This window comes from Nicotiana sylvestris, chromosome 10 (genome assembly GCF_000393655.2).
Source record: "Nicotiana sylvestris chromosome 10, ASM39365v2, whole genome shotgun sequence".
Taxonomy (NCBI): Eukaryota; Viridiplantae; Streptophyta; class Magnoliopsida; order Solanales; family Solanaceae; genus Nicotiana; species Nicotiana sylvestris.
The window spans coordinates 128,529,666-128,554,664 of record NC_091066.1 but is presented as its reverse complement, the minus strand read 5'-3'; the positions used below and the strand labels follow the sequence as shown (position 1 = coordinate 128,554,664).

Genomic DNA, 24,999 nt, shown 5'->3' with positions numbered 1-24,999 from the left:
ACCCTGAGGCCCCCAGGACCTCAACCAAAAGCACCAACACATCCTAAAACATCATCCAAACTTGTTCCAATCATCGAAACACCTCAAACAACACCAAAACCATCAAATTACGTCGAATTCAAGCCTAAGTTCTTCTAAAACTTCCAAAACACGCATTCGATAAAAAACCCAACCAAACCACGTCCGAATGACCTAAAATTTTGCACACATATCCCAAATTTCCTAACGAAGCTACAACAACTCTCGGAATTCCATTCTGACTCCCGGATCAAAATCTCACCTATCAATCGGAAATCGCCAAAATACTAACTTCGCCAATTCAAGCCTAATTCTACACCGGACCTCCAAAATCACTTCTGATCACACTTCTAAGTTACAAATCACCTACCGGAGCTAACCAAACCATCGGAATTCACATCCGAGCCCTCTAACTCATAAGTCAATGTCTGATTGACTTTTCCAACTTAAGCCTTATTAAAAGAGACTAAATGTCTCATTTCTTATCAAAACCACTCCAAACGCAACCCAATCAACTGGACCACATAAGACACGGATAACGAAGCATGTAGAAACAGAAAATGGAAAAAACGGGGCGGTAACTCATGAGACGACGGGCCGGGTCGTCACATCGTCCCTAACTTAAACAAACGCTCGTCCTCGAGCAAGTCAAGAAACATACCTGAAGCCTCAAATAGGTGAGGATATCTGCTCCGCATCTCCCGCTCGGTCTCCCAAGTAGCTTCCTCCGCGGGCCATCCTCTCCACTGCACTTTCACTTAAGCTATATCCTTTGATCTCAACTTTCAAACCTGACGACCCAAAATAGTCATTGGCTCCACATCATAGGTCAAATCATCATCTAACTGAACCGTGCTGAAGTCCAAAACATGGGACGGGTCCCCAACATACTTCCGGAGCATAGAAACATGAAATACCAGATGCACATTCGACAAACTGGGTGGCAAGGCAAGCATATAAGCCACCTCCCCAATCCTCCTAAGTACCTCAAAAGGTCCAATGAACCGCGGACTCAACTTCCCTCTCTTTCCAAATCTCATAACACTCTTCATGGGAGAAACCTTCAACAAGACCTTCTCACAAACCATGTAGGATACATCTCGAACCTTCCGGTCCGCATAACTCTTCTCACACGACTGTGCTGTACGAAGTCTTTCCTGAATTACCTTCACCTTTTCTAAGGCGTCTCGAACCAAATCTGTCCCCAATAGCCTAGCCTCGCCAGGCTCGAACCAACCAACTGGAGATCTACACCGTCTCTCATACAAAGCCTCATACGGTGCCATCTGAATGCTAGATTGATAGCTGTTGTTGTAGGCAAACTCTGCAAGTGGCAAAAACTCATCCCAAGAAACTCCAAAATCAATAACATAGGCACGCAATATATCCTCCAATATTTGAATAGTACCTTCGGACTGTCTGTCCGTTTGAGGATGAAACGTTGTGCTCAACACTACCTGAGTACCGAACTCTCGCTGAAAAGTCCTCCAAAATTGAGAAGTAAATTGAGTGCCTCTATCTGAAATAATGGACACTGGAACACCGTGCAATCGAACAATCTCTCAGATAAAGATCCCTGCCAGTCCCTCCGAAGAATAAGTAGTACACACCGGAATGAAGTGCGCGTACTTGGTCAGCCGATCCACGATCACCCAAATAGCTTCGAACTTCTTCAAAGTCCGAGGAAGACCACTCAAAAAATCCATAGTGACTCTCTCCCACTTCCATTCGAGAATAATCATTTGCTGAAGCAAACCACTCGATCTCTGATGCTCATATTTTACCTGCTGATAATTGAGACACCGAGCTATAAATCCCACAATGTCTTTCTTCATTCTTCTCCACCAATAGTGCAGCCTCAAATCCTGATACATCTTCACGGCACCCGGATGAATAGAATACCGCGAGCTATGGGCCTCCTCTAAAATCAACTCCCTAAGCTCATCCACATTGGGCACACAAATCCGGCCCTGCATTCTCAACACACCATCATTACCAATGGTCACATCTCTGGCATCATCATGCTGAACTCTGTCCTTAAGGACAAACAAATGCGGATCATCATACTGGCGCTCTCTGATGCGATCATATAAGGAAGACCGAGAAACCATGTTGACATCCAATTTTGTCCCTCTTTCTTCCAGAATGTTTATTTGAGCTTCTAACATCACTTATTAAAGTAATTTTAACACCAAATTAGACCTATTTTCTATTATTAAAATATTACTACTAACATTACTAATTATTGTAATTATAGTTATAATTATTATTTTTACCGTCATCATCATTGGCATTCCAAAATTATTCTCGTATCTTTGTGAAATCATACCCTTTCTCCTTGTTTAATCAAATAGTATTATCTCCTTAATTCAACAATTACAAATAAATACTTAATATTATAGTATTTTATTTAGAAAGTTAGTGTAATAGTTATTCATTAAATTTTCATAATATCTTATAATTATTTTATTCATTTAAATACGAGCTATTATAATTTACTCTAGTATTCTAAGTATTTTAATGATTTGTTCAACATTATAATAAAATTTAATCCAAACAAGGAGCCCAAAGAAAAAGAAATGGCTATTTTAACTCAGCCGATTATATTGGCTCAATCTATAGAAGCTAATCCTTATCCTATTTAGCATACAAATCATTTTCCATGATCCAGCCTAACACTCGAAAGAAAAGGGTTATTCATCAGCCCATTAAAGAGGCGGCCCAGCAAGCCTATATGTTACCCAAACACCTTCAAATCCGTCCAGCCCACACTATAAGACCAAGCCCGCCCGCATAAGACCTAATCCGTAGCCTTTTCTTTGCTTTTGTTTCAACGTGCTTCTTCCCTATTGTCACAGCGGCGTTTTCAGTCCGCCGAAAATGCTGCCCGATGTGCGGCAGTAAAGTCCCCACTTGACCTCAGCCTTACCCAATTTTCGTTCGCTTTCGAGGTTTAACACTTAGAATAAATTTAAGGCAACATGAATAAACAAAGGCAACATAGATTTACGGGAACCCTTTCCCAACCTTTTATAATAAATCAATTACAAAGGAAATTCTCGAGTTAGGCAAGGTGCTGCCACCCTTGGCAGGCACCAACTCACAAAAATGGCCTACACTTGCACGAATCTGCCCTATAAAAGCCCCTGCCTAAGGCCGCTCGTGCTACCACTCGTTTGGCAAGGCAATGGCACATATTTTGCCATGCTCAAGCCATAAAATAGACAACCCTATGCCTATCTTTCAGACATTTTCCCTCCCTAGGTACTTAGCCCGTTTTTAAGGCTGCTAGCACACATATATATATAATGTAGTCAGCCCCAAAAGTGTTTCCTATGTTCAGTTGACATCCCCCAACTGATAGGACATGATCCCCATGATCAAAACGTGTGGAACATGATAGAACATGCTCCAAAAACGTGCAAAGACTTAGCCATATAATCAGCAACTCTTGGACAAAGGCAGTTGTAACCGCCAACTGCATCATGTGCACCACATGTGCGCATTTTCTTGGCCAGCTGCTGCCCAATTTCGTGTCTAGTCTTGGACCGGCCCAATGCCATTATATCCAGCTGCATTGCGCCAAGCTCCAACGCCATTATATCCAGCTGCGTTGTACTATAAATTTCCTTGACATCGCCACGAACTTGTTTGCTGCACGCTGCCTGCTGTCATAGTTGATTGTTCTTGTCAAGTCGCCCCTACTTGATCAAGTCTGCCCGTTGTCAATGCTGATTTTAGCATCAAGTCACCAAGCCTTGATGCCCTTCCCTTTGCCAAGTCGTTTGCCCACAAATAACTTAGGTGCCAGCCCGCTCACCTAAGTCATGGCAACATCACATTGCCAATGCCAATGCCAATGCCTTGGCACTAAGCTGCCTCACTTTAGCGCCGAGGTCTTTCCCGTTTAGACTTGTCAAGCTCCCATCCAGCCCGCCTAGTTTCGTCAAGGTCTTGGCCTTGCTTGTACGCAGCCCACTCTTGCTTTGGTGTAATTCGTCGCACCTTAGCCCTCAAATACAAGTGTAGTCCGTCTCACTTGCTTAGCAACAGTTTGTTGCCATTGACAACACCCCCGCATTGTCTTGCATGTTGATTTTCCCTCGCACATAGGCCAATGGCAAGGCCATCATGCCAAAATCCTTGCCACTGCCGTGCCGCTTGCCGATCAGCTTTGTCAGGGGTCTAACAAACCACCCCAACCAGTTGAATTCGACGCCCTCGTCGAATAGATCCCAACACATGCTGCCATTTGCAAAGACATCACAAGTTCAGCACCCTTTTGAGAATAACGTTGTCCTTGCCCTCAAGTGCAACGTTTTTGTTTTCTCATTGCATTTCTTGTCCGTCGTTCCCACAGCAAATTCAGCACGCCAACTGACTGATTTGTAAGAACCCACACTGATTTTTGGCACCCTCAAACTCGAAATTTCTGCATCACTGCCTTCCTTGCCTTTTCTGAATTTCTAAGCCAAGACAGTCCCTTCCACGAACAAGCACACTGACCCACTGTCTTGCAGTCTTGTCCATGGCCGTCTCGACCTCGTCACGAACCAAACCAAACCAAACCAAACCAAACCTGGCTTGCTCTGATACCAATTGTCATAGGGGCATTTTCTGTCCGCCGAAAATGCTGCCCGATGTGCGGCAGTCAAGTCCCCACTTGACCTCAGCCTTACCCAATTTTCGTTCGCTTTCGAGGTTTAACACTTAGAATAAATTTAAGGCAACATGAATAAACAAAGGCAACACAGATTTACGGGAACCCTTTCCCAACCTTTTATAATAAATCAATTACAAAGGAAATTCTCGAGTTAGGCAAGGTGCTGCCACCCTTGGCAGGCACCAACTCACAAAAATGGCCTACACTTGCACGAATCTGCCCTATAAAAGCCCCTGCCTAAGGCCGCTCGTGCTACCACTCGTTTGGCAAGGCAATGGCACATATTTTGCCATGCTCAAGCCATAAAATAGACAACCCTATGCCTATCTTTCAGACATTTTCCCTCCCTAGGTATTTAGCCCGTTTTTAAGGCTGCTAGCACATATATATATATAATGTAGTCAGCCCCAAAAGTGTTTCCTATGTTCAGTTGACATTCCCCAACTGATAGGACATGATCCCCATGATCAAAACGTGTGGAACATGATAGAACATGCTCCAAAAACGTGCAAAGACTTAGCCATATAATCAGCAACTCTTGGACAAAGGCAGTTGTAACCGCCAACTGCATCATGTGCACCACATGTGCGCATTTTCTTGGCCAGCTGCTGCCCAATTTCGTGTCTAGTCTTGGACCGGCCCAATGCCATTATATCCAGCTGCATTGCGCCAAGCTCCAACGCCATTATATCCAGCTGCGTTGTACTATAAATTTCCTTGACATCGCCACGAACTTGTTTGCCGCACGCTGCCTGCTGTCACAGTTGATTGTTCTTGTCAAGTCGCCCCTACTTGATCAAGTCTGCCCGTTGTCAATGCTGATTTTAGCATCAAGTCACCAAGCCTTGATGCCCTTCCCTTTGCCAAGTCGTTTGCCCACAAATAACTTAGGTGCCAGCCCGCTCACCTAAGTCATGGCAACATCACATTGCCAATGCCAATGCCTTGGCACTAAGCTGCCTCACTTTAGCGCCGAGGTCTTTCCCGTTTAGCCTTGTCAAGCTCCCATCCAGCCCGCCTAGTTCCGTCAAGGTCTTGGCCTTGCTTGTACACAGCCCACTCTTGCTTTGGTGTAATCCGTCACACCTTAGCCCTCAAATACAAGTGTAGTCCGTCTCACTTGTCTTAGCAACAGTTTGTTGCCATTGACAACACCCCCGCATTGTCTTGCATGTTGATTTTCCTCCGCACATAGGCCAATGGCAAAGCCACCATGCCAAAATCCTCGCCACTGCCGTGCTGCTTGCCGATCAGCTTTGTCAGGGGTCTAACACCTATCTTCCTCTTTGGTGAAAGTTCAGCATCTGCATAAGCCATGGCAGAGCTTTGACGTTCCGATTCGAGTAAGACTTTTGTCCCTCTTCTAAGATCACGTGAAGTTTGCAAAGTCTGTCCAAAATCCCTAATGTTCAAATTCAAAGGGTATGTTGACCGAAATTCAAAATCTGAATTTGAAAAATCCCTCTCAAGAACCCTAACTTCTATCTATAAATACCAACTCTGAAATTCATTTGAGAGAGGTTTTTCCGGTCACCACTTTACCCCTCAAATTTTACTATTCGTTTAGCTACAAATTTCATAAAAGCTTCAGCCCCTCCTTTAACCTTAAGATCAGAGCCACCCACTTTGACCCCCAAAGGTGACAGCTTCAGCCGTACCTCTCCGTTAAAAAATCCTTAAGCTTCGGCCGCCATTCAGAAGCTTATACTTTTACTACTCTAAAATTGTTTGTAGAAGCGGGTTCGAGGTCGGAGCTCAATAGTGCATCTAAGATCCGCGCCTCAGTTCACTGCGCCGCAAAAGGTCGGTATCTTTCTTCTTGTTTCGTTTCTGGAATTTTAGTGTTTTAATGTTTCAGTATCTAGTTGGCAATAAGCTCTTAATTTTTTTTGTTATTTGATTTATTATCTGGGGTGTTTCTTGTCGATTTCTAATTAGTTAATATGGATGAAAGGCTCGTATGCTCTGTTGTAAAAGAAACAACTTTTATAGGTTAACTGATGTATATTTCCTTATTATAAGGATGCCCGGGCTTAGATTTTGCTTGAAACTTAGAGACCATGCTTATAAAATTTAATTAGCTCTGAACTAGTCGCAATCAGTCCCTTTTAGTTACTGTCGAAAGCAAATAATACAACTCAAGCCAAGTTGTGATCCTCTCTTATTGTTGCACTAGGCTGAAGGCTAGTTTATAGTGTTTGCACCTGTTAGTGACCTGTTATAACTGGAGAATTTCATATGTGTTTTAACGGAACTGGTTTTCGAGATCTTTTCTTAAGATGGTGTGATTGAAGTATAGAAAATGTGGCTATAAGTTAGTTTGGTTTTCTGAACAAAGTATCTACTAAAGATTTTGACATAAGGTTCTCTTCATGTTATAACTTAGTAAAGATCTAAGCTAAATGACCATTAAATAACAGTGTTTAGTCTCGTTGAAATCTCGCCATCATATAGACTTATCTAAGGATCACACTTGCTGTTATTGTTTGGCCTAAACATATGAACATTTATCCCCTTCGTGTTTTATGTCTGAAATGCCAGCTTGTGAATCTTTCTTACATTGTTACCATGTTTGTGCCTGAAACACCAACTTGTAAAACTTTCATGGATCTTTGATAGTTAGTTTGTTAAGATTCTTAATTGGAAACTCATGCTTATGGGGTGTGCTTGTTTGTGAAATACAAGAAGCTCGTCACTGTTTCTCATGACTGATCGTGTGCGTGTCCTCCTATTTGTAGCGTTAATGTTATCTTTATTACATGTAGTGTGATCTTCTAATTATGATATAGATGAAACTGTTAGTTGTCTTTGTTAAATAACCGTATAATTTTTGCTGCCATAATCTCTTATAGCTTTAAGAATTAAGTTTAGCTCATTTTAATGGCCTTAAGGAAATAAGCGTGATTTGTTCATTGGGATAATTTTCTATTAACAGCTAAAAGGTACTTACAATGTTCAGTAAAAAATAGAATTGCTTATATGTAGATTGAACCAAAATTAAAGAAGGATGCAATCTTATTTTGTATGCCTCATCTTTATATGTCTTTAACAAATAATGTTTCGCTTCTAATTCTCTTTTTTCTTTTCTTTCTTTTTGCATATGCACTTTGGAGCCAATGGAGTCTTAAGGCAAGACTACCATACTCGAGCATGGAGTCATCACACTACTCAATTTTCTTAGAATGCACCGGATAGCGAGAAAACAAGAGAAGCGCTTGGGATGCCGATGGCGTCCTTCTTCCTTTCTTTTACCGTTGTTTGCCTTTTATCGTCTATGTTGTTTGATGTCTAACTTTATAAATTTGTTTGCGTAGTTATTTATCTCCATGTTGGAAATAGTTAGCAGAAACTCATGATTAACTACCTATAATTTATATCTTCCTGAAAGGTTTAAGGTTAATAATTGGAATTGATTTTTAAACTGACGCCTAGCTTGACAAGTATATATTTAAATTACTGACTATTGTTTTTCTCGGCAGATTTTAAAATATACCAAGTAAGGGTTTATCTTTGCAGTAATTATTCTTTAGTTCAGTCATTTCAAATTGAAACATTAAGCTTAACCTGGTGTTCTTTTAACTGTGAACTTTAACATTTTTGAAGAAGTTTAAAAAATTCTTCTATGTCAACAATCTAGTTTTCAATGCGAAAGTGGCAGAAGTTCACCACATTTGCTATAACTATTTTAGGTCCACGTTTTTTGAAAGCTTAAATAAAAGAAGTTTACTTCAGTTTTATCAACGGAAGAAATTTTACTTCAATCGTTAGCTAATAATACTTCCGATTCGTATAACAATTAATTTAGATTAATTAACCTAAGTTTGGCCAGTTAACCGTATTTTATGGATCATATAAGGTGCTTTAATAACCTTCCCTAGAAGATTAATTAGAACCCTTACCCACAATCTTAAGTTAAGCAGACCATAAAACTGAGATAACTTTACTGCATTATTTAGTTATTAGGTGTCCTAATTCACCTTTAAAGTAATTAGGTGTCGACTCTCTTTAATTAATTAAACCTTCAGAATTACCAATATGTTATACTCTAATTTGACTCGTGTTAAAATGGGGTATAACAAACCACACAAGTCAACATCCGACTGGACTCCGAAATATCTAATCGCACAAACCGATTGGCCAAGGCCTGAACATCAATTACAAAGGGTCTCTCCCCAACTGGAATGTACGTCAAACTCCCCATACTCACTGCCTTTCGACTCAAAACATCGGCCACTACATTGGCCTTTCCCGGATGGTACAAAATAGTAATATCATAATCCTTAAGCAACTCTAGCCATCTCTGCTGCCTCAAATTAAGATCCTTTTGCTTGAACAAATGCTGAAGACTGCGATGATCAGTGAATACCTCACAAGATACGCCATACAAATAGTGCCTCAAAATCTTCAATGCATGAACTATGGCAACCAACTCTAAATCGTGAACAGGGTAGTTCTTTTCATGGGGTTTCAACGGACGAGAAACATAAGCAATAACTCTACCATCCTGCATTAACACACAGCCAATCCCAACTCTCGAAGCATCACACTATACGGTATAAGAACCTGAAGCTGATGGCAAAACCAACACTGGAGCTGTGGTCAACGCCGTCTTGAGCTTCTGAAATCTCTCCTCACACTCGTCCGACCATACAAATGGAGCACCCTTCTGAGTCAACTTGGTCAAGGGCGATGCAATGGATGAAAATCCCTGAACAAACCGGCGATAATAGCCTGCTAACCCAAGAAAGCTACGAATCTCTGTGGCTGAGGACGGTCTAGGCCAACTCTGAACCGCCTCTATCTTCTTTGGATCAACCTGAATACCCTCGCTGGACACCACGTGCCCCAAGAAAGCCACTGAACTGAGCCAGAATTCACACTTAGAGAATTTTGCATAAAGCTTCTCCTCTCTCAATCTCTGCAACACAACTCTCAAATACTCCGCGTGCTCCTTCTGACTACGCGAATACACCAGAATATCATCAATGAAGACTACGACAAATGAATTGAGATAAGGCCGGAACACAGTGTCCATTAGATGCATGAACGCTGCTGGGGCACTGGTGAGCCCAAAAGACATAACAAGAAACTCATAATGACCGTATCTGGTCCTAAAAGTTGTCTTAAGAATGTCAGAATCCCTGATTTTCAACTGGTGATAGCCTGAACGAAGATCAATCTTGGAAAACACACTTGCTCCCTAAAGCTGATCGAATAAGTCATCAATGCGAGGCAAAGGATACTTGTTCTTCACTGTTACTTTATTCAATTGCCTGTAATCAATGCACATTCTCATTGTGCCATCCTTCTTCTTCACGAATAAGAGTGGTGCGCCCCAGGGTGACACACTAGGCCGGATGAACCCCTTTTCTAGGATAATTGCCTTCCAAGCAATAGACCCGGGTTCGACTCCCGGCAGAAGCATTTTTTAATGAATTTTCATTTTTTTTGTTCTTTGTTTCTGATCAGTTTGTACTCATGTCATGTATATTCCCAAATTTTTAGTTCAACTTGGAACATGACATGATCTTTGGATCAGGCAAGGTTTTTAACAAATATGGTTCGATAAACAAATAACATGCTGAATGTACAAAGCGAGACCAGATTACCTAAAATTGTTTGGTTATGTCTTACATGAACTTCAAAATGATAGTGTGAACTGTTGAAATGGCTCCCTCATATTTAACAGGAAAGCAATCAAAAGAACAGTTTTCTATAGTAATAATTTGTGATTAAGCTTATAAGAGTATCATATAGTATTGCGGCTATGTGTACCAAATGACATATCAAATTTTACCAAATGATACAAATGAAATAGAATAATTATACCAAATGACATAAAGGGGTAGAAACTAAACACAAACATATCAAAGAATGTTGATACAATAAAATAAATCTCAGCTTCCTTTCTCAAGGATTCTTCACTTTGATCCTCAACTTCCTGGCTATATGTCCTGCTTTAGGATGAATAGGACGTTTATTTGAATCAAACTGTTCCACTTCTACCCAATTAATCACTTTAAGCAAGAGTGATTGAGGGACTTTGCCTGAAGAATCTGATTCTACTTTTCCTTTAGCCTTTTTCAGCCCTTTCTCCAGGGACTTTTCAAGAAAATCCATAAACCAACTTCCACTTTCACTCTCAATCTGCTTTCCCAATTTGATTGTATTCGAAAGGCTGCTGCTTGTGGAAGAAGAAGCCGGTTTCTTGTTCTCATCATTCTCATTTATGTTTGTATTATTGGATAATGCTCCTTTTATTGCCTTTGATGTTGATCTCAAATGCTTCCCAAGAATTGACTTTTGATCACTCCTTTCAGGAGGAAACACTGCAATGGATTTGTAAAGTGCAGCTCTCCTCTTTGATGCATTTGATTCGCTGTCTCGTGATTCTTCCAGTGAATTCTGCACTATTTCATGTAAAATAGGGGTGCCATTCTCTGGTTCAACATTTGAAGTTTGTGACATTTCATTTGAAGCTGTTGCTGCTTGAATAGATACCATTTCTGCTACAGCTTGCACAAGTTGTTCATGAAACTCAAGAAATTGATCGAAACAACCTGCTGGCGCTTCCGGTTTTGCAGCTCTACTCAAGTTTGAAAACATCCTTCAAAGCCATAAGTGAGAGAAAATCAAATTCAGGCACAATGTAGTATAGTGATAAGCACAGAAAATACAATAAAAAATAACACAAATAATCAAAAGTTCCTTACTTCAGTGACCGCACAAGATTTTCTGTGGCTGATGCATCCCTTAGTGCTTGAAGAGCAATTTTCTGTGCATTTTCTCTTTGCAGCACAGCTTCCTAATAGACATCACAAACGTGCTTTGATAAGGCTAATGTTCCAACAAAAAGGCAAGAATAATGCATATATTAAAAGCGAAAAGGATAAAAAATACCCCTTCTACTATTCTATATATCTTAGCTATTTATGACCTTGCCATTAGCAAATTGTCTCATATGCTCCCGTTAAACCCCATAGAGCCTCCGTTAAACCCCATAGAGCTTCAACCTCAAGTATAACACTACAGATAACTTTATACCCAGGTTAAAAATAGAGGGTAAAATTGAACATTCCATCCTAAATAATTTTGATAAGTGAAATCCACCCAATTCATGTTGGAGCTCCATTAATATCAAGGGCAATACTAGACTGTTTGCTAATGATAATGGTATGAATGACCCTAAAGTAAATGGATCATAAAACCCAATGTAATCCCACAAGTGGGGTTTGGGGAGGGTAGTGTGTACGCATGCGTTACTCCTAGCTTGTGAAGGTAGGGAGTATGTTTCCGATAGATCCTCAGCTTAAGAAACACTAAATAGGAAGCAAACAACAATAACAACACAAGAAAATAACAAAGAATGACATGATAAGGAATAACAACGATCTAGGAACACAAAAAATGTAAGAATAATACTAATACTACTAGTACGATTAGGAGAAACTCTCGACTACCTATCAGCCTACAATCCTAATTCTTTACCTCCACGCCTTCCTATCGAGGGGTAAAATTAGACCTTTTCCCTGTATTAAACATGCAACAAACAAATGCAGCAATGATGTTACCTCTCGACTACCTATCAGCCTACAATCCTAATTCTTTACCTCCACGCCTTCCTATCGAGGGGTAAAATTAGACCTTTTCCCTGTATTAAACATGCAACAAACAAATGCAGCAATGATGTTACCTTTCCCAAGATACTAAGTTTTCCAGGCAAATTAACAGTCAAACTGGTGTTGTCTTGGTTTGAATCAATAGGCTTAGATTGTTGTTGTTCTTGACAAGACTTTTTGGTATTGGAAAGCCTCTGAGAATCTCTGCCTACAGTTGGAGAAGCTGCCATTCTTGCACTCCTTAAACTTGGTGGTGGAGTTGTACTTTTCTTTTCCTGTGTCTACACACACACAAACCAAAAAAGGAACAATCAAATTGCAACATGTTATATGCCTTAAAACACATTGATGAACTATACATAAAAGGGAAAAATGTACCTACAGCTGAATTTAAAGGAGACTTGAAAATTCTCTCTTCTCGATCGCGATCAGTTACACTTCTGCTCCTAGGAAATTTCATCATGCTATGTGTAGCACAACTTTTCCTTACCATAGCAGGACTATTAGCCTCTATCAATTTAGACAACAACGCGCCACCAACGGATGATCTTACCATAGTACTACTCGCGCTTCCTCCTCCTCCTCCTCCGTCTTTAGTTAATTTCCCTCGAATAACAGGTGACATTGGAATAACTCGCGATATTTTGACAGCACTAGACCTTTCCTTAATCGGTGTACATTGATCGAAATCAATAGGAACTGGCTTCAGAACTTGAGGAGATGAAGCAACAACTACTTCTGTCCCATTTTGGCCTATTCCCCAAGAACCCCTTCTTGGAGGAGCTGACATATTTTGCTTAAATTTTTGTTCAACTTTTTCGCCTTTTTCTCTCAATCCCATTAATGGTTCTGGAGTTCCTACAAGAGGATGTCTTCCAGGGAGAGGCTTCGCGCCTTTAACGACAGGAACAGGCGAACCGGGCTCTAATCTATCGACATAAATGAATTGCCCTAACTGCATTTTATTGCTTAAAACCAAGTCATCTTGTTCATATGGAAGACTTACATAAATCGAATGTGAAGAATCTGAAACCTTGATGAAAAATCCATGCTTTGGCCATAGATTTTTCTCATCAAGATCTGCAGGGACAATATCAGTAACCTGTAAAAGTGAACTCCGGTGTTCACTTGTTGGCTTCACACCTGATTTCATTCCATTTAGAAGTTTCAACAAAATTCCTGGTGCTAATGCTGCCATTTCTTGAAAATTTTCAATAACCCCACCACAATTAACTCAAATTCTTGGGTATTAAGAATTTTCAAGAAAAAAAATCAAGAAAGATGACGAGAAGTGGAGTGAGTCAAGAATAAAATGTACTCTTAATATATTAAAAGTGACACAAGTTTAGCTGATAAGTATAACCAAGAAGTGGACCATTTCAGAGGGATTTTTGTTGATATTTGAAGCTATGTTTAACTGATAAGGTGGAGGTGGTGAAGGGATTTTGAGGACTAACGGTAAACTTAGAGAAAGATGAAGGAGGTGGGGTTTTAGGATGGGTCCCATAAATGAATTTTTAAATTTGTGAGTTTAGGAACGTTGTGGTAGTAACGGTCATATCTTGTGAGTGAGTCATATCAATGTATTTTTGTTTCTTTTTTGAATCTTCAGCGGAATTAAACATGATGCCCGTGTCCCTCTTTTTAATAGTAGTAACTTTTTTATTGCTTTTTGTGGTTAAAAAATTAGTGAGTTGAATATTATGTCTTTTTCATTTTTGTATTTATTTCCTAAAGAAAACATTTTCAACGAATAAAAAAGAATTGGGATGTTGCACATATTTGCTTCTCAAACTTGTGGACAGAAAGATAGGGACCGGAATAAAGAAGACTTCCCCCGATTAGGGGTGTTCAAACCGAATCGAAAAACCACACCAAATCGAAAAATCAAATCAAACCGATTAAAAAATCCGATTAGGTTTGGTTTGACTTGGTTGGATATTGAGTAAAAAATCCGAACCAAACCGACACATAAATATATAATTTATATATATATTTTTAAGACTTTATATTGAATTTTCTTGAAAAAATATTAAAATTTTGGGATCCTCTCGTGTGTTAACCTAGAAAGTGTTCATTAACAAAAATTATTGTTAGGCAACTAAGAAAATAACTATCATGTATTACTAAAAAAAATTCTCCCATTAGAATATTTTAATAGATCATATATTTGTCAATTTTTTCAATATTTACTAAACATATATTCACTTATCAAAACTTTATCTATAACTTTAACAAAGTAAGATCGGAATAATATTCATGTAACAGAAAAAAACCCGAAAACCCGAAAAATCCGACAAAATCGAACCTAGCCAAACCGATATAATTGGTTTGGTTTGATTTTGATAAAAACCGAACCAACCCGATCCATATACACCCTTACCCCCAACTATCAAATTAAACTTAAAGAATTAGAGAATATTTGTCTATTTGCTTCTATGGAACTAATGATGTAATTGCAAGTCTTTATTGTTTTTTTTTTTTTTGTTGTTGGATTTTTGTATGAGCAGATGTTACTTGTATTTTTTGATTTGTTTATTCTTATTTGAATTATATTGCTAGAGATATTATTATCAGTTCATTATCATTGATCATGTATTATATTTGGATGAATATTGCGCATTTGATCATTACAATAACAACGATGTCCCAATCCTAACTTCAAAATATATTGGTTCAGTTACTAAGAATGTAATTCTTATAATTAAATATTTAATTAAGAGTTAGTATCAACTCTGATCACATACTAGTGTCAAAATATCAAATGTCAATGGGACAATAACAGATATTTTGATTTTTCTTTAACTTAAAGACTACGCAGTTGTAAAGTAGGTTTTTGCACATTTGATCTCATCCCCCCCCCCCCACCCCCCCAAAAAAAAAAAGCTTTTTGATAGTAGCAATTTTTTTAAAGTAATGACAGTCATTATGCATAATAATAAATTAATAATAATCTATTTCCTTTCTTACTTCCTCTTTTACAAGATTAATTCACCATACTATATATTCCGAACAGACAAAAGCAAATTGGTCATAATTAAACTACAGTTTCAACTGAATGTTGATTTCCAGTTGATTAACCTGAACAACTATCACGCACCACCACGCAATATACTTGTGTTTCAAGGAAAAAGAGCCCATTGGTTATCTACTTGCTTAACAACTGGTTAAGTGCCAAATAGGAAATCAAAAGTAAAAATTATGCGATAATTCTTATTTCCTTTGCTGCGTATTTAAATTATTAATCAATTCTTTGCCACCAGAAAGGGTAAAAAGTAGGAAAGTTTTCTTCTTCACTGTTGAACTTTCATTGAGGTGCATTTTTTTCCTTGGCGCAACAGTTAAAAAAGCACAATTGTTTTTTTAAAATTAAATTTTACGCAAGGGTAGTTTAAGAGACTGTAATCTTATAAATTAAAATATTACGCCAATCTACATTAGTTATGTGTCACTAATTTAGTTGATAGCTTTTTATAGCGAAATTTTCGCCTCTCTTTTCCATTCCCCTATCCCTCCAAAAAGAAAAAAAAGTATTAGTGCCAGTTATTTTTTCAAATGATAAATAAAAGATTAAAATGATACTACAATTTTAAATCAGAATAAAACAGTCTAAATCTATGAGTTGATTTGCTAAGGCAGTTATGCTGGCACGAAGTACAATTTGTTCTTAGTTGAGCTCAAGTAAGACAATCATTTATTTTTTTAAAAAATCAGAGGCCTTCTCATATGTCAATTGACAAACCTTTTTGTTTATTTGTTTAATTAGAGTATATTAAAAAGTATTTTCTATAGTTTACTCTTGCACTACTTTATTACACCATCTAATATCTTTTGTATATATTGCAAGACATAAGTATATGCCCTTAATTTCCAATGGAATTTGTGTTTAATTTTTTAAGATATCTAGAATGGTAAAATACATAAATTCTAAATCGTGGGTTTTAATTTATACACAGAACGAGCTTGTCACACACTATAATGTTCATCATATCCTTGGTTTATGATTAAGTTTAATCCAAATCATTTGAAAATCCATACCTATATCTAACCAACAAAAAAAATCTTTTATCATTTAAATTTGTTTCATTACGATCACTATCAATGAACATTGCGAAAATAAAAGATTTTAGATATGAAAACACCCTCGGCTCAAGAACAATAAAAATGAAGCACTAGAGAAACAATATGATTTTAGATATGAAATTGGCTTCCTTAATATTAAATTAGTTATGAAAATTTTACCTTATATAGTAAAGGTATACACTCTATTTATTATAAACCAAAATTATTTTAAAATATTATTTTCTATAGCTACCTTTTATATTTTATAGCAAAATTGATATTTATAGTATATACTACCATTGAGGCATGAAGTAAGCTATTTATGTTTTTTCTCTCACTTTCTTTCAATTAACACACGACTCTCTCTCAGGATTTTTCTCCTTTCTCTCTCTCTTCAAGAAAAATACCTGCTTCTAATCGTGAATTTTCTGGCCAAATCATGTATGGTTACTGCAATTGAAAATACTTCTAAACTATTGGGAGAAAGAGGTGAAAGATAGACCATTTCTTCAAAACCAGATTCCTCCATAGCAAGGAGGGGCTCGTCGCTCTGAGGCTAGGGCCACTGCGCAGGGAGCAAAAATATGTCGGAATAATCCGGGTAGAGCATGAGTACTGTAATATGAACGACGGATACTGTATTCTATAACTTTCTTCTCTTCTTGGCTGGAAAACGCCTTCTCTTCTTTACTATTTAGTCATATACAATGATACAAATACATTGTATTCTGTACAAATTCACTCAAACACATTGTATTTGGGTATAAATATATTTTTTGAGTGTATTTATGTATTTCAAAGGTCTGTGTTTTTTTAATTCAACTAAATACACATGTATTCATGCATATTGTACATATAATACGCATGAATACATGATATAAACATTGAAATACACTTAATACAAACATTGAAATAGAATAGAATATAAATAATGAATACAATTAATTTTAAAATACCGTGAAATAGAGTAAAATACACTCTATACAAATAAAAATATAGTGAATACAACTAATGAAATATACTGAATACATCGGTAATAACATGTATTAGGAATAACTAAAATATTGTTAATACAAATATATTTGAATACATTGAATACAAAATAGTGAATACAGTACAAACATTGAATCTAAATAATGCGACAGTAAAAAACAAATATTGAAACACATTAAATACAAAAGTTAATTATAACAATTATATACAACTGCAAAATCATTCTAATTAATTGGGTTGATAAGGAGGCGTGTTAGAATTGATTTTGTTGAGTTATATTAGGAGTGTATCACGCTAATTGATCATATTTCCATTATTAGATAGCTGGAGAGACCTATTTTTAAGGTGATTGTTATTACTGTATTCATGAATACATGGCGCAAATACATTTGAATACAGTCACGCACAACTGTAACCCCTTATTTTTATGCGACTTTTGCTACTGTATTCATGAACGCAGTAGCGCGAATACAATGAATACACTACCATAACAATTGAATAGTATCTATAGGAAGTAATTATGTATATGGTAGTTATAGAAAGTTAATATTCACTAAACAATAGTGATTTCTGAAAATTTCACATTACTAATAGCCCGTTTGGCCAAGTTTCCAATGCCAAAAGTATTTTTTTAAAGTCTCTCCCATTTGGCCATAAATTTTGGCTTCATTTTTTCAATTTTTTTTTTGAAAACATTGTTTGTTTATGAAATATGATCATGTTCTTGGGAAAAAAAATTTCAAACCACTCACAAAACTTCAACTTTTCTTCAAATAAAATGTATGTCAAAACACAACTTCAAAAACTATATTTTAAAGTTTTAATCAAATCTATGTCCAAACGTTAGAAAAATGTGCTTTTGAGTAGAAGTAAAAATAATTCTAGAGAAGTAGAAAAAAATAGATTCTCCCCAAAAGCAGCACTTTTTTAATAAGCATTTTTGAGAAAAAAATATATTTATAGTATGTTTGGGCAAGCTTCTCCAAGTCCAAAAACACTTTTTTTTTTTGTTTGTAAAAACACTTCTTTTTTCAAAGTTGAAGTGTTTGGCCAAACTTTTAGAAAGAAAAAAAAACGCTTTTCAGTAGAAGCAGAAGCAGAAAAAAGTAGCTTATTCCCAAAAGAACTTTTAAGAAAAATACACTTAGAAGTACTTTTTAAAAGCTTGGCCAAACACTAATTGTTGCTTAGAAATGCTTTTCAAATTAATTAGCCAAACACAAATTGTTTCTCACCAAAAGTACTTTTGAGAAAAATGCTTTTGAAAAAAATACTTCTCAAAATAAGTTGATTTTAGAAACTTGGCCAAACAAGCTATTAGAGGCGCTTTTTAAAAGCTTGGCCAAACATAAATTATTTCTCACCAGAAGTACTTTTGAGAAAAAAAAGTTTCAAAATAAACTGATTTTACAAGCTTGGCCAATTAGACTATAAGTCAACTTGACTCCTTTCCATTCTTAGCTGTCTAAAAAAGAGCACCACACGCAAAAAGCTTCACAAGATGTAGCTTGCAAACTATAAATATAAGCTACAGTGTTGGTTTCATGTTATTAAGTTTGTCTTTGATATTAAACATAACGTTCAACTTTAAAGCAATCTAATTTTTTAAATCCTCTTAGTGTTAAGAAGGGCAAAGTAGGAAAATCCGGTGCAACTTTTTCTGGAGTATGGTGTCAATTTTTTATCCAAATTAGTTTGTCAATAAACTTTTGCCAAAGTAGAAAACTGTGATAAAATCCTTGAAATATTAGGATCTTATAAATAATCTTTCATGTACAATGTAACTCTTTGTCCTTAAGTAAGAATTTCTCTCTCTCTCAATCAAAAGAATATGTTAATTGAGTACGTTGCTATTTAGGTTAATTCTGTTATAAATATATTATATTATGGATGTTCATTTAGTACTTCGTTGTAAATTATCTTCCTGAAGAAGCTTATTCATATGGGACTCCACCGTAAATATGTTTATCTATTTAGGACTCTATTGGAAATAAGCTTCCTGAAGAAGCTTATTACTTCGGTACCCGGTTATGGATAAATATTACCCTAGGTAGAAGATTATCCATACCGGGTATAATAAGCTTATCCATTCAGTACTCCGTTATGGATAAACATTGCTCTCAGTAGAAGATTATCCATATCTGGTATAGTAGCAGCTTACACAGCAGTTTGCAGTAGCAGCTTACACAGCAGCTTGCCGTAGCAGCTTACACAGCAGCTTGCGTAGCAGCTTACACAGCAACTTGTAATAGCAGCTTACACAACAACTTGTAGTAGCAACTTACACAGCAGCTTGCGTAACAGCTTACACAGCAACTTCCTTTCTTCTATAAATAGAAGAGATTTCAGTTCATTATGTACATCAGTTTGAATTCGAATAATATATCAGTTTCTCTCTATACTTGTCTTTACTTTACAGTCTTTATTTTATAACACGTTATCAGCACGAGACTCTGCCATCTCGAGCAAATACTTTGAAAGTATCAAAGGTACGAACTTTCTTTTTGTAAATAATGTCAAATCTTTCTAAACGTGAATTTGTAGTATTGGATATATCGGGCAAAAGCTACGTGTCTTGGGTGCTTGATGCTGAAATTCATCTTGATATGATGGGTCTAGGAGACACCATCAAAGATAAGTTATGCGTTTTACTTGCTATGTGTGCTACTGCCATTAAAATAAAATAAAAAAGGTACTTAGGAACCTAGTAAGTGAGCCATAATCATTGGACGAGGATTCTGGAGCATTTTATGAATTTTAAAACACTATAATTTGTATATCTTTATGTTTCGTTTTTCACTTACTCGTTTTCGAATTAAGATTTTAATTTTACTCCAGAAGAGAAATATTTCATAGGAAACTATAAAGTGGATGACATTGTTAGATCCACTTATACTCCAGCAGAGTTTGCAAGAAATATACAACCACCAGAAGTGGTTATGTTTCGCATATCTCGTTGTAACTAAATTTTTGTTAACCAGCAGAAGTGGTATATGCCTATGGCCACTAGAACTGATAATTTAGGCTTTCTGTGGTTACAATTGAAGATAAACTAGAAAAATATTCTCTATAGTACATACATGCCTCGATTTGCTCCTGAAGTAGCATTATCGTAAAATAGCTTCTAAGACATCACACGATTTGGTGTGATTAATGCACGTTCAAATAATTATGTTCTGTTCCCTGAAGGATGAGAACTTTTGATAAATATTAGCCCATTCCTGAAGTAAATGTGACAATTTTAATAAAGGGCGTAAATAGGAACACGTTTTTGATGTGAATATATTACAATTCACCTCCAGAAGAGGTAATATGATTGGAGGAATATATACTCAATATTTCGTATTTTAAATTTGCTCCTGAAGAAGTAACACAATTGAAATTTTCTCCTGAAGCAGGAAAATATTATGAAACTGTGTCTTTCTGTGCTTAAACAAAATAATAAGCTATTCAAAGTTATTTTTGAAGCACATTTTCATTCCATGGAGTGAATGAAGAAATACCACAACTCACCTCCTGAAGAGGTAGAATAACAAAGGATATAAATTTTGTTTTTGTGGCATAAAGATCATTACCGCACGTACCCGTTGTATGTAAAATATCTTGAATAATTTTATTAAATATCATTCTAAGGCAAAAAGCATTCTTGTAGAATGCTTTGTACTACAACCACATTAATATTTTATGGTTAGTTATCGAGTTCCCCGAAGGAAATAACAACTCATGTATCTTTCCCTGAAGGATGTAATGATTATGTGGTTGCCGCTTTGATATAAAATATTCAGATGTTAATGGCGTTTCTCCCTGAATGAGATATTTGTCACAAAGTTGGTGGTAAAAATACTGAAATTTTTAATTTCTTACATTTATAAATTTATAATGTCTTTATAATGTTCATTTTATTAAAAATTTCTCTCATGATACCAGAAGTGTCTGAGCAATATTTGATAGTACAAAATATATCAACAACTCCTGAAGAGCTAACTATTTATCTAGAAGACATATGACACCAGTAGTGTTTGATAAATATTAAATTGTGGATAATAAATGAAGGCTCTCGAAGAGTTTATATACAAATATGTCATTCATATTATATGATTATGGTCAAAACATATGTTGTAGTAAACCTGAAGTTTACTAATACAAATGACTATCATATTGAGACTACAAATGATTGGAAGATTAAAAATCTTTATGTTTCCACAATCATAGGGGGTAAAATAATATATGTATGTGCGAAGTTACCCGCCTTATTCTTTAATTTTGTACTATATCATGTATCAGAGTAATTCTTTAATTTGTACTATATCATGTATCACAGTAAACCAGAAGTTTACTAAAGCAAAAGTTTATGCCATAGTAAACCAGAAGTTTACTAAGAGATAACACATGACATGATAAACTTGAAGTTTTCATTTGCCATTTTTAAATGAGCTATTTGAGAATTCAGATAAGCATATACTAAAGAACTAGAAGATTCTTCAGGAATTCTCATGTGTTGCTTGTTCTCATAATGAATTGATTATACCAGCTAAAGTTGGGACTAAGACCCCTGATTCTGAAATATATAAAAGGTGAATATGGGCCCGTTCACCTATCATGTGAACCACTTATAGGTGCATATATGAGATGGTTACATGTGTAATTATTGTCAACCTGCAGTTTGGCATTTGGAATTGCTTTTCTCGATTAAGAGCATAATTTTCAGATTATGAAATCAAGACAGTTCATCTTGATAATGCTGGTTTATATCCAAGCTGGTTTAGCATTGAATACCTCCTATTAATGGCTAAACCATTGCTTATGAGAACAAAGCTTCATGTGTTGGTCTAAGATTTTCTAAATTGCATATAACAACACTTGTATGCATCAGATCAACAATATATGATAAGTCCTCCCTTCACAATTGGTTTAGGATCAGAAACCAAATATTTTTACTATCTTTTGTTGTGTGGTATATGATTAATTTCTCTACCATAATACACAAAGATATGTTTCCCAAAGATGATTGGGGATATATGTTAGTTTTTCTAACATTTGGGGGATGGAATAAACAGTTGAAAAATATGCTATATGAATCGAATTATCATGATCCTCACTTAGAAGATAATTCAAGTCGAATGCCAGAAGCATTTGCTGATCCAAAATTAAATATCATATTTCAGCTGCAAATGCTCCTATTAAAATTAAAGTCCCTGAAGGATAGAGTTTACTGTACGCATGAAGCGTGGTAGACCAATCGGTTCCAAAGGTAACAATCCTTGAAAAATAGTAGGAGCTAATGATCAAAATGAGGAGGAAATAAGCTCTAGAAGAGCCCACGACATAACATTTCATGAAACTCCCGAAAAAGTTCAGGTACCTGAAAATAAAGAAAGTGATGAGATCTCCACAAGTTATGTCGCTTCGGAACTGACACAAAATGATCGTCGACGATATATTTAATACAATATAGTGCACAATATTGTAAAAGATTGTGAGGATCGGACTAGCAGTCCAGACACTTGAAGATGTCATACCATTTAGATACAAGTCTTAACCTATATGACTTATTTGGCTAAATCTATATGAAGATCCTTGAAGGATTGAAAATGCCCGAAGCATATAATTCAAAGTCTTGAGAAATGTACTCGATCAAATTATAAAGATCTTTGTACGGTTTAAAGCAATCTGTGCGCGTGTGGTATAATCGCCTCAGTAAATATTTGCTGAAAGAAAGTTACATAAATTATGTTATTTGTCATGTATTTTTATAAAGAAAATGTCATCAAAATTTGTTACACTTGCTGTTTATGTTGGTGATATAAATCTTATTGGAACTCCGGAAGAGCTCCAAGAGTGTCTTAAAAATACTTTTACATGGACAAAGTGTACCCATTAAGTACACCAATGAATATTCAATCACTTGAAGTGAATAAACATCCGTTCCAACCTCTAGAAGAGGATGAGGAGCTCCTTGGTCCTGAAATACTCTATCTCGGTGTAGATGGTGCACTTATTTATCTTGCTAATGCTAACAAAAGTGGTACAGATCGTATTGGTAATGCAGATGCAGGTTATTTATCCGATACCCATAAAGCTCGATTTCAAACCGGCAAGCAGGGAGTGCATATGATTGAGATAAGTGATTCATTCGAGAAACATGTGGGTTGGAATGTGATAAAAGACCCACAATATTATACAGAGACAATGTTTCATGCATAACACTATTAAAGGGAGGATTTATAAAAGGAGATAGAACGAAGAATATTTCACCAGAATTATTCTACACACACGATCTTCAGGAAAGTGGTGACATTGATGTGCAACAAATCCGTTCAAGTGATAATCCAACAGATTTATTCACTAAATCTTTGCCAACTTCAACTTTTGAGAAGATGGTATACAAGATTGGAATGCGGAGACTCAAATATTTGAAACAAGGTTTTCATCAGGGGAGTAAAATACGCGATGCACTCTTTTTCCCTTACTAAGGTTTTTTCCCATGGGGTTTTCCTTATAAGGTTTTTAATGAGGCACCTAGCAATGCGTATTACTAATGTGTACTCTTTTTCCTTCACTAGGATTTTTTTCCCACGTAGTTTTTCCTAGTAAGGTTTTAATGAGACACATTATCTTTTAATGAACATCCAAGGGGTGTGTGTTATAAATATATTATATTATGGATGTTCATTTAGTACTCCGTTTTAAATTATCTTCCTGAAGAAGCTTATCCATATGGGACTCCACCGTAAATATGTTTATCTATTTAATATTCTATTGGAAATAAACTTCCTGAAGAAGCTTATCACTTTAGTACCCGGTTATGGATAAACATTACCCTAGGTAGAAGATTATTCATACCGGATATAATAAGCTTATCCATTCAGTATTCCGTTATGGATAAACATTGCTCTCAGTAGAAGATTATCCATATCTGGTATAGTAGCAGCTTACACAGCAGTTTGCAGTAGCAGCTTACACAGCAGTTTGCGGTAGCAGCTTACACAACAGCTTGTAATAGCAGCTTACACAGCAGCTTGTAATAGCAGCTTACACAACAGCTTGTAATAGCAGCTTACACAGCAGCTTGCGTAGCAGCTTACACAACAGCTTCCTTTCTTCTATAAATAGAAGAGATTTCAGTTCATTATGTACATCAATTTAAATTCGAATAATATATCAGTTTTTCTATACTTGTCTTTACTTTACAGTCTAATTTTATAACAAATTCTTCATTTTGATTACTTTTCGTTGCTCCACCAAATAGTACTGGGACTTTACGTCTTTGGGCTATCAAGCCTAAATGATCATCTGACTTTCCTCCCCAGACAGAAGGTTGGGCTGAAGTGCAGGGCCGGCCCAAGGGTAAAGCTGCTAAAGCAACTGCCTTGGGCCTCATAATTTTTGGGGCCCCAAATTTTCCTAAAATGTATATATTAATTTAATTTTTAGAAGAATATTTAGTATTTTAAATGAGAAACTACAGATTTTCATTGTAAAAAGGTAAGATTAGATTATTTACCATAAATTAAGAATTTTTATATATATATATATTGGGAATTATTTTCTAGACCATAAATTGAGAAGGAATTCGATTATTATTCGTAATTCAAAAAAAGGGTTGAAACTTTAATACGATCCCACAACGTGCCGTTGAAATTT

The 24,999-nt window shown here is 36.3% G+C and overlaps 1 protein-coding gene and 1 long non-coding RNA gene across 2 annotated transcripts; one reads left to right on the top strand and one right to left on the bottom strand.

The window, feature by feature from the left end:
* Positions 1-5,356: 5,356 nt before the first annotated feature.
* LOC104248418 (uncharacterized) lies at positions 5,357-8,106 on the top strand. Its single transcript, XR_716446.2, has 2 exons — positions 5,357-6,024; positions 6,416-8,106. It is a non-coding gene; the product is annotated as an uncharacterized lncRNA (long non-coding RNA).
* Positions 8,107-10,455: 2,349 nt separating this feature from the next.
* On the bottom strand, positions 10,456-13,766 carry LOC104248419 (uncharacterized). The gene is made up of 4 exons (XM_009804664.2): positions 12,683-13,766; positions 12,375-12,581; positions 11,395-11,486; positions 10,456-11,288 (listed from the first exon to the last, which is right to left on the bottom strand). The coding sequence occupies exons 1-4, from the start codon at positions 13,496-13,498 to the stop codon at positions 10,592-10,594; spliced, it is 1,812 nt and encodes a 603-aa protein (XP_009802966.1). The 5' UTR covers positions 13,499-13,766; the 3' UTR covers positions 10,456-10,591.
* Positions 13,767-24,999: the final 11,233 nt, after the last annotated feature.